Source organism: Bison bison, unplaced genomic scaffold (assembly GCF_000754665.1).
Source record: "Bison bison bison isolate TAMUID 2011002044 unplaced genomic scaffold, Bison_UMD1.0 scf7180017863957, whole genome shotgun sequence".
NCBI lineage: Eukaryota > Metazoa > Chordata > Mammalia > Artiodactyla > Bovidae > Bison > Bison bison.
In genome coordinates, this window is record NW_011494529.1 from 2,371,523 (window position 1) to 2,382,805 (window position 11,283).

At 38.9% G+C, this 11,283-nt stretch overlaps 1 protein-coding gene across 6 annotated transcripts in view; it reads right to left on the minus strand.

Annotated features, from left to right (window-relative positions):
- NFIA (nuclear factor I/A) overlaps window positions 1-11,283 on the minus strand; it is a 406,342-nt gene that overhangs the window by 41,740 nt on the left and 353,319 nt on the right. For 5 of the 6 annotated variants that reach the window (XM_010833919.1, XM_010833915.1, XM_010833920.1 and 2 more), the window contains one exon: window positions 106-197. The exons of the other annotated variant lie outside the window; for it this stretch is intronic. In XM_010833919.1, the coding sequence (XP_010832221.1) occupies window positions 106-197 (92 nt within the window). The remainder of the gene's footprint in view (window positions 1-105; window positions 198-11,283) is intronic. 6 annotated transcript variants of the gene reach the window in all.

Consider the following 11,283-nt stretch of genomic DNA (forward strand, 5'->3'; position numbering starts at 1 on the left):
AACAGGGATTGGGAAACGCAGCCTGTGGTGGCGAAAGATGAGTTACAATGCACCTGATGAATAAAACAAGCTGCACCACATACAGAAAAGATGAGAGCGGCCCACCTGTGTCTGTTGAGGGATATTTACAAAGCTTGGATCCCGTGGTCCAACACTGACGAATCGGTTTGCGGGGGAGGTGCTGGGTGTCGAGTAGGCTGTGAAGGGAAGGGACACATGCGTTCAGGAAGCAGCACGAGATTGCACACGCAGACAACACCAAAACACACAGTCTCCGAGCCTACGCAGCTGATTAACAAGGAAATGTGCAAACACTGTAGCTAGCAGAGGGATCTAGCTAGCAAGGGCATTTTAGACAGTCAAAAAGGAAGGGGGGTTGGCTTCCAAAGACTGTTGGAGTAAAACAGCGTCAAACTGGTGCTCAGATGAGCTCTTTTCTCCTTCCATCATACAAATTAGAACATGCAGGACATTTGCAAAGTATACTTTCTGAGTGAAACATGAGTTCTGGGGTCAGAAAGAGATATCCTAGTCTTTAAAAGCACAGGAGAAAGAAATCAGGTAGAAAGGGGAGGAAAGCAGTTCATTTTACAATCTTGCTTTTCACACTACCACCGTCCTAAAGATCACGGGATGTTCCTGTTCCTCTATCTCTAAATACAATAGAAGAGTCTTCACAAAGGGACTGGGTTCTCCAGAAAGGTAGTGGAAAACCATCTAGAGCACACTGGCTTTACAAGCGTAGTGGGCTGTCTAGAACTTTACGATCACAAAATGTGCTTACTGTATTAACATTTGTAGTCTTCCCATCCTAGAACCTTTCTGTTCAGGTACAAACCATCAAGACCCCATGTAAACCTGGGACCTCAGGTACCACACTTCAGCTTACTGTGCTTTTCACAGTACATAAATGCTCTGTTGCTGGCTTTTATACTTATATTGAAGAGCTTCACTCTACAGAGAAAAAATTCTGTAGCTTTAGTGTTTCACTGGCTCATATATCCAAACGAACTTTTTTTTTCTGGTGTCCTTCAAATTCACTTCTTAACCACAAACTCCAAGGATTTATTCATATTCTTTCTTTACTAGAGTTTTTAGACAATTACTTAATTTCAAATTTCTTACCCATACTTATAAAAAGCCTAAGTTTTCTGGACTAACACAAGACATGCACTATCTAAAAGATGAAAAGGATTTGCACTTTTTAAAAAACACAAATAATTGAAGGAATAATATCAAGTTCCTTTGCCAGATATTTTTCCCGCACATTAACATCATCTGCCTCTCTTCCTTTGATTTTCTGTTCTACAGAAAACTGCTCAGACTTCTTGTTTCCTTTGTTAAGCATATCTAGAGACAAAATTTCCAACCAATCTGGCTCAAGTCCTATTGGTCTTAGAAGTAAGTCACCCACGCAGAGCTGTGATGGTCATGTAGTATGGTTGTGTTGGAACAGAGAAGGAATAAAAGGGTCCCCTGATATCTATTAAGAAGAAACTTTTTGTGGCTGTAGTATTTGTTTGAGAAGAACTTGTCCAATAATAGCTTTATCTGCTGCTGCTGCTAAGTCGCTTCAGTCGTGTCTGACTCTATGCGACCCCATAGACGGCAGCCCACCAGGCTTCCCGTCCCTGGGATTCTCCAGGCAAGAACACTGGAGTGGGTTGCCATTTCCTTTTCCAATGCATGAAAGTGAAAAGTGAAAGTGAAGTCGCTCAGTCGTGCTCGACTCTTAGCGACCCCATGGACTGCAGCCTACCAGGCTCCTCCGTCCATGGGATTTTCTAGGCAAAAGTACTGGAGTGGGGTGCCATTGCCTTCTCTGAATAGCTTTATCTAAAATGATCTAATTGTATGATACATTACATTGTCTAGCAACCGATTTCTTCCCCAGCCCATCCTGTCAGATTAACCTGTACAGATTTGAAAGACACATTTAGTTATTCTGTAAGTGCCTCTCGCTCATTGCTATGGGGAAATTTATTTTTTAAAAAGCTCAGTCAAATACTCTTTATTAATGGTTTTATTCGGCCTATTGCTCTACTTTGATGTGCTTTCAAAAGTCTTAACAGAAAGTTTTATACTGAAAATGATGGACTATAATTACCTGATAGGGAATTTATCTGTTCCTAGGGCACAAGGAGGATGTGGGAGAGATAAGGAGGAAACTTGTAGATAAAATAACCTGTTAAGCCTATTAGCAATTAGGAGGAAAAAAAGTATTTTTTACACGTGCATAGGTAGGTCGGTTGAGAAGGAACAAAAAGGCATGAAGAATAAGTTAAGGTTCTAAGGGTAAGTGACTGCTGACAAATGCTTGAACCGTAAGGCCTTGGTGTGATGGTCCTAGCAGAGCTGTGTGTGCATGCCTGCATTGATCATCACAGATATACACAGGATTTCCTACGATGACTTCACTGTACTGGTGACATCTCAACAAGCATGCTGACTGATCCTAGGAAACATAAGCTTTTTTTCTTTTCTTTTTTGTGTGAAGATAGGTCTTCACTGACCATAAAAGTGCTTGTCTTTTGGTTGAGTCCGACTCTTTATGACCCCATGGACTGTAGCCTGCCAGGCTCCTCTGTTCATGGGATTCTCCAGGCCAGAATAGTGGAGTGGGTAGCCATTCCCTTCTCCAGGGGATCTTTCCAAACCCGGGATCAAACCCAGGTCTCCTACATAGCACTAAATCTGGAAAGGTCTGTATTACATTTCATTCTCTATTTAATATTTTTGCCAGACATAAATTTTGCCATTTTGAAAGGAGGGTTAGCATCTAAATAATTGAGCCACTCAAAATTACCATGAGACTAACAATTGGCTCTTGTTTCTTCTTCAATCATGAGACCAAACATCCCAGGAGGCCCTTAATGCTCTCTCATAGGCTATTAAAACTGCTCCAAAGTTTATTTTTTTTTAAAGAGCAATGCTGAAAGAGGTGGTAAGGTATTTGCTTTAAAAAAAAAAAAAAGATATTACAACTATAAAGATCTGGGAGTCTTGGAGTATCCAAGTCACTGGATGGAAGAAAAGGTGCTCAGGGAAACTTATTCTATAGAAAGTTGATTCTGGGAAAAATCAAGGATACAGGAAAAACAAGGAAAGGAAGAAAGAAAGTCTGACTCATCTTCCATTATTGTAGTTTCAATAAGCAGAGTGTTCACCTATAACAGGATGCAGTTCCAGAGATGGTATGACAGAGGGTGAATTTGATTTTTCCCAAAGAATCAGTGGAATGAGGGAGTTATCCTGTTGAACAAAAGCCTCGGTTGAAACTTTTTGTTAAAACAATCATATACGCCATGGTGAATCAATTACGCATGCCCAGTTAAGTGCTTTCAACATGAATATAAAATGAAGTAAAGGGGGCTATATGGTAATTAATTATATACAACTGTGCTTACTATGCTCTTATATTACATTATCTGTCTTAATTATAATTTTTGTCTATTTACAGCAACCATCAAATGTTGCAGAAGGAGCTTCAGAAAATCAATAAGTCCAGAAAATAATTTTCTGGGAAGACAGGTATTTTTGAGAACTCTGGAGGGAAGATTCAGGGGCATTTGATGATTTTCTGATAAAGTTAACAGGGAAATCAATTTGCTTATATAACCTCATTGTAAAAGTCCTCATGACAAACATGACTATTAGAAATCAAAGTATTGATTAGTTGTCTGCTTCTGAAACAGAAAGTGTTTGCTTTTTTTTTTTTAGCAGCCATTTGACCTACATGAGCAGCATCATCATGGACCATTTTCTTAGCCTTCTGAAAAAACATTCCTATAATAAACACATGCCAGCTCTTATATGGGCTAATCTGATCATATTTTTTCTCTTCCTATGTATTTCTTCAGATTATCCAAGAGTCTTAGCCTTAGCCACAGAGGGAAGTATCAAAATTTCAAGTCAGAATCTGATCCCATATCCTTCTGTGTTGCCCACTTACCATATGCATTGCTAATTCTAAAATCCTTCAGTTAGGCAGTACAAGTCAGGCCTCAGTATGAGCAATTGGAAAACGGTTCATGAACAATTCTTTCTTTATATGTAATTGAGCCTCTGCGAATACTGGAATCTATCTCTAGGGAGATTGTGGGATGGCCAGGGAGAGTGGCTGAGATCACCCATTAGCTCTGCTCTTTACAACTGGGCAGGTGTTCCCTGGAAGAACAGCTTCTATGTTCTCAGAAATGGATGTAACTGACTGCCTGTGAGTCAATGAGAATTCCAACTTTTGTTGTTCCCAGGTTATCTGGTGTTTTTTTCTTTTTTTGCCTCTGAATAAGAAGGAATAAGGGAGGTGACTGAATAGAGGAATCACACGAGGTTCCAGATGAATCAGTTTGGAGTTTGGAATAGCCTTGACCCAACAATTATAAGCTGATCATGGGGCTAAAAAAGTGGTCCAACTGTTCTGAATAAAAGATAGTTGGAACTTTGCTGTTTTGGGGGTAAAATATGACTGCAAAACAAGATATTAAGACATTAAAATATCTGTATCAATGTCAGTTGATGGTTTCTTTAAGATAAAAACTATATTAGTAAAACTACTGAAATCTCACAAACTAGAAAATGTGAGTGCATCAGCTTGTTTTGAAAGTAGACAGCCAGATTCGAGATCTAATTCAAATTTAGCAACCCCTGAAATGTGTGTCATCACTGGAAAACAGAAGAGGGAGAAAATTACAGATTTCTGTGTAGAGCCAGGGTGTGAACGGAGAGCAACCCTTTGGAGAAAGCCCTCTCCAGTGCCACAGAGGAGCCACCAAGAGGCTGAGTGCTGGGCTCAGCGGCCTGAGGACAGAGGCAGCCAGGTCCCCTGCTGGGGTGGAAGAGAAGGGGATGACCCAGTGAGGCACGTTGGCAGAAAAGATAATATAAGAGAGCTAGTGTATTTTGATTTTCTTTTTATTGTGTGTGTTTTAGATATTTGTCTTAAAAATTTTTTTTTATTGAAATACAGTTGATTTACAGTGTTGTTTTATTAATAGTTTCAGATTTATAGCAACATGATCCGTGTGTGTGTGTATGTGTATATATATATATATAATTTCTTAGATACTTTTCCATTATAGGTTATTGCAAAATACTGAGTATAATTCCCTGTGCTATACACTACGTCCTTGCTAGTTCTGACATTCTGAGTTTACTTCCAGACACAGGAAGCAACAAACTCCCCCAAACCCTGGCAGATGCAAAGTTTGAAAAGAAGTCTGTGTTCTGTTCATGAGAGATGCCAAGTATCTAAAAGGAAGGAATATCCAGTTTCTCATTGTCTCAATCTAAAAGGAAGGACTACCCAATCCTCATTCCCTCAAACTACCAAGTCTAACTGCTGTGCTGCATCGAGGAGAGATATCTTATGTATTCCCATTCTTCCTCTCTTTCTTTCTCTGTCTCTGTCTTGCTCTCATGTGAACACTTCCTCTGTGCCAGGCTCTATGCTGAGTTTTATGGGAGATAAAAAGATGAGCCAGACACACTGCTATCCTTGAAATGTTAGCATCCAGTGGGGAGAGATGAGTACAGAAAGTGAAAATATGAGTGCCTAAAAGTAATATACATAAAAATCTGTGGGGTGTTTAAGGACAGAAAAGTGACACCTGGCAGGGGGGACAGAAAGCTTTGTAGAGGAGGAGATGGCTTTCGTGACAGGCTGTAAAAGACATGTTAGTTGACAAGTTTAGATGGACTGAGGGTTACAGAGTAAGATGCACGAGGAAAGCAACAGAGGCGGGGGGGCGGGGGTGTCAGCCGTGGAGAGAAAGAAGAGATGAAATGCTGCAAATGACACTTTGCCATACGGTCTGGAAGATAAAAAGTTGAGGAGTGGGGACTTGAATGTTTGAAATTGAAGGAGAAAAAGTCCATTGAATTTTTCTTTCAAGAGGAAGAAATAATTTATAAAATAATCAAAGATACCAACTTTTAAACACCATTAGGACCACTAGAGGCTTCCCCGGTGGCTCAGATGGTAAGGAATCTGCCTGCAATAAGGGAGATCTTGGTTCGATCCCTGGGTTGGGAAGATCCCCTGGAGAAGGGCATGGCAACCCACTCCAGTATTCTTGCCTGGAGAGTCCCCATGGATAGAGGAACCTGGCAGGCTACAGTCCATGGGGTCACAAAGAGTCAGACACAACTGAGAAACTAAGCACAGCACAACATAAGACCACCAGACATCCTAACACTTTAAACCTTTCCCATCCTATCTCAAAATCAGTGTGCCCTTCACATGTTGTCTTGTGTTCAGAAACTCAAGACATTTTCACATGTGGGGATTTTTCTTTAAAGACGCTGGACAAAGATTCAATTTCATTCAGCTGGACTTACTGTGATTTCACTCCCTGCCCAGGAATGTGCTAGTTACTGGACCAAAGTCATCCGAACAAGTTCAGGAATGGAGACTTGAACAGATCCCTGTGTTTTCAAACGGCAAGTTTATGAAACGTTTATCAGTGACACCCAAGAGTGCATCAGAACGCATGCAGTTGCAAATGGAAGCAGGGAGGTGACTAAATACCTAATTGAAATAATCTCTGGAATCCTAACTGCACTATCGTATGTTACGATACTATTTTTTTTTAAGCCCTGTGAAAAAAACTTTCATTTGTAAAAAAATAAATGCAGAAAGTATTAGAAAATAGATTGGGTACTTTCTAAATGAAACCTATTACAATTGACTCATTTGGGAACTTGAACAGCACTATTTCTTGCCAGGTCACAAAAAAAATGCTGGAGGATATTGGAATGTTTTTTCCTTTGAAGAAATCTATGGGTATCGACAAATTTACAGGGCTAGTTGGCATTATTAATGTAATTATACAGCCAAGGAAACACATATAGCCTTTGCTGACACATGACCCAGTATTCAGAGGTTTGGAAATTCCACGTGATTGAATGGATGTTGTCATTTTTGTCCAGATATTTGGAATCTAGAAGATAACCACACTGAATTTCCATTATTTTGATCACGTATGTGAAGTCAGTTACCTCATTCTATTATCTCTGCAGATCTTTTGTCTGTACAAACAAGTTACCAACAACAAAAAAGACAGCCTTCAGGGCATGAAATTAAAGCCTACTTCAGTTCAGTTCAGTTCAGTTCAGTCGCTCAGTCGTGTCCAACTCTTTGCGACCCCATGAATCGCAGCACGCCAAGCCTCCCTGCCCATCACCAACTCCCGGAGTTCACTGAGACTCACGTCCATCGAGTCAGTGATGCCATCCAGCCATCTCATCCTTTGTTGTCCCCTTCTCCTCCTGCACCCAATCCCTCCTAGCATCAAGAGTCTTTTCCAATGAGTCAACTCTTCGCATCAGGTGGCCAAAGTACTGGAGTTTCAGCTTCAGCATCATTCCTTCCAAAGAACACCCAAGGCTGATCTCCTTTAGAATGGACTGGTTGGATCTCCTTGCAGTCCAAGGGACTCTCAAGAGTCTTCTCCAACACCACACTTCAAAAGCATCAATTCTTCGGCGCTCAGCTTTCTTCACAGTCCAACTCTCACATCCATACATGACCACAGGAAAAACCATAGCCTTGACTAGACAGACCTTTGTTGACAAAGTAATGTCTCTGCTATTCAATATGCTATCTAGGGTGGTCATAACTTTCCTTCCAAGGAGTAAGCGTCTTTTAATTTCATGCCTGCAGTCACCATCTGCAGTGATTTTGGAGCCCCCAAAATAAAGTCAGCCACTGTTTCCCCTGTTTCCCCATCTATCTGCCATGAAGTGATGGGACCAGATGCCATGATCTTCGTTTTCTGAATGTTGAGCTTTAAGCCAACTTTTTCACTCTCCTCTTTCACTTTCATCAAGAGGCTTTAGTTCCTCTTCACTTTCTGCCATAAGGGTGGTGTCATCTGCATATCTGAGGTTATTGATATTTCTCCCGGCAATCTTGATTCCAGTTTGTGCTTCTTCCAGCCCAGCGTTTCTCATGATGTACTCTGCATGTAAGTTAAATAAGCAGGGTGACAGTATATAGCCTTGACGTACTCCTTTTCCTATTTGGAACCAGTCTGTTGTTCCATGTCCAGTTCTGACTGTTGCTTCCTGACCTGCATATAGGTTTCTCAAGAGGCCGCTAGTAAATTATTACGGAATAGCATACCCACAAGCTTTCTTCCTGAAAATCTAAAGAATTCAAACTTTAATATATTAGCACTACTTAACATGTATGGTAACAATTTGCATGAAATGTTTAATGTGTCAATAGTTCACAAAAGTCATGAAAAGAATCAGTTTGGGCAGATGGCTTTGCTCTGCTGGTCTCTCCACTTGTGTTAGGGATCTTCATAGCGGGTAGGGCTCAGATGACATCATGATTTGGGATGAAACATTCAGAGAGGAAGGTATAAGACGAATTCATGTGTGCACACAGAAAGAAGGGAATCAGAGCAATTTATAAACTGGGCGTCTTTTGACTTTACGTTACCAAAACCTGTGTAATGAAGAGGCACTTAACAATGAGTGTTTCCTGTAAACAACCTATTTATACTGCCTATAATATTCTTTTTATAATGATTTAAAGGACAGAATACAGCTTTGTTTCAGTTCATTTCAATTTATTTCGAATGACTGATTCACATTCTATATTGCTTATTTTTATGTGTATGCTGTGTGTTATTCAACTGAACGTATTTATTGATCAAAAACAACCACGTAGATGGTAGGCACAGGTGAAAGTAATATTGAAGAGCCACAGGGAATAAACCCTGGATTCAGCTGGGGTTTACTAAAAAAAGAAACCAAGATCAATATATTGGATCGCTCCCTCTTGAAAGGCTTCTGTAGCCTCTCCAAAGGCAGTGTAACTTTGGAAACCCACTTCTGGGACTATATTCTCAACCAATACTTAAAAGCACATATAAAGATTTACACTCCAAGATGTTCATTACAGCATTACTTATAAGCGCAACAAATTGGAACCAATGGATAAATTGATGTTTCATCCATATGTTGGAATACTGCAGTCATTAAAAATGTTTTAAAATAATAATGATACCATGATATGCTTATAAGATGAAATGAATAAAATTAGTTTATAAAATTATATATATATGTATATACATATATAAACACATACATATGATCAATTATGTTTAAAATAAGCACAGAAAATGACTGGAGAATATATACAGAAAGTGATTATCTATAAAGACTAGAATTACAAGTGATTTCAAAATATCTTCTAGTAATTTTTAATCCTAAATAAAAACAGAATCTGAAAACCCCAAATAATATTTTTATTTTTACAGCAATGCAATGCAGTTAATAGAAAATAATTTTTTTTTCCTAGAATCAGAAAATTCTAGACTAAATCCATTCAGTCTCTTACTAGAAACGTGATCTTGACAAATCAGTTAAATTCTCAGAGCCTCTATATATAAAAAAAGTCCAACATAATAAACATTATTTGCTCTAATACTTCTAACTCTTGTAAGGCTTCACGCCGCTCTGTGAATTTTTAATAGGCTACCTTCTCCACAGGAGCAATCCAGAGAGTGATCTCTAAGGAGAGGCTTAGCCAACAAGATGGGAAATCTCCAGGATCCCACTGTACTCTACATTAAGACAGTTGAAGAAAACTGCTAAAATCATCCAGTCAGGGATTACTGATACCAAATTCCGATTAAGGCCATCACACCCCAGGGTATCTGCCTTCAACCAATTAAAAAAATAATACTTAAATCTCTCCTGGGTTAATGTTATGATCAGATTCATATACAATTTCTAAGGGTGTAAACTGACACAACTTTTCTGAAAAGCAGCTTGGTAATGTATATCAAGAGAAATAGTTATACTATTTGCACTAGTAATTCCAATTCCAGAATCTATCCTAATAAAATTATTCAAGTTGGGGACAAAAATATATGTTTGATGATTTGCTGGAGGATATTCCATAGGAAAGGACAAAAGTTAATGTTCTATGGTAGGAGAATAAGTAAAAATTATTTAAAATAACATTTCCTGCTAGAATGTTTTTTATTATAAAGTAAGAAAAGATGTAAAATACTAGTTAAGAAAACAACATAGAAATTATTATATGCAGCAGGTCACAATAATCTTATATAAATATAAGCATACACAGAGAAATGCACTGAAAAAAGGGAAGAAAATCAGACTAAAATGTTAATTAGTAGTTGGTTATAGGAGAATATAATTTTTAAAATACTTTTCTGTATTTTTCAATTTTCCTACATTGCATTGCCATATATTATCTTCATGAAGAAAATCGTAAAACTCATCTGTCATTTCTGTCATTTGAAATAGTAAAAAACTGAGGCAAGATAAGACATGAATGGGTTACGATAACTTAAATAACCCAAATGAACGTAATCATCCACTGGCTGTTTTCTTTTGTCACTCATTCCTTCTTGACAAAGTTCAGTTCTTTTTTTTTCCTGCTCACGAGTTCCTCTGTTTTTCATCCAATTCAATGTACCCAGGAGTTTTTATAAGAATAATAGAAAAGTTTTTTTTATGGCATGTCTTGAAATATAGTTAAGTGGTAGAGTAGAAAGCACTGGACTTTAGCATCCAACAGACCTGGAATTGAATTCTGGTTCAATCTCAGTTTCCTCTTTTTAAAAAGAGGGCTAACGATTCCAATTTTTCAGATTAAAATAAAAATCAAGTGCAACTAAGGTAATACATATGAAAACACCTATCAAAGTGCCTGATTTGCAATAATTATTTTTCTTTTGCACAGTTAGACATTAAAAATTTGGGTTGTGCACAAAGTAGAAATGCTCTGCAAAAAAGTATTTACTGAAAATTATAACTTAAAGATAGCACACGTACATTTGTATCCAATGGGTTCCTAAAGCAGAACGTGTCGTTGCTTAGTCGGGTCCAACTCTTTGTGACCCCATGGACTGTAGCCTACGAGGCTCCTCCATCCATGGGATTTTCCAGGCAAGGGTACTGGAGTGGGTTGCCATTTCCTTCTCCAGGAGATCTTCCCAACCCAGGGGTCAAACCTGGGTTGCATTGCAGGCAGATGCTTTACTGTTTGAGCTACCAAGGAAGCTGTGATTTGGTTTAGTGCAGTGCTAATTATATCTCTCATGTTAACCAGTAGTTTGGTAATACTTACTGGTTGATTTTTATTGATCAATTTTCAACGAGGTGCTCTTGGATCATATAATAAGTTGGATAGGGACTTCCCCTGGCAGTCCAGTGGTTAAGACTCTGCACTTCCACAGCAGGGAACGTGGATTCTATGCCTGGAGGGGGAACTAAGATCCTGCATGCCACATGGTGTGG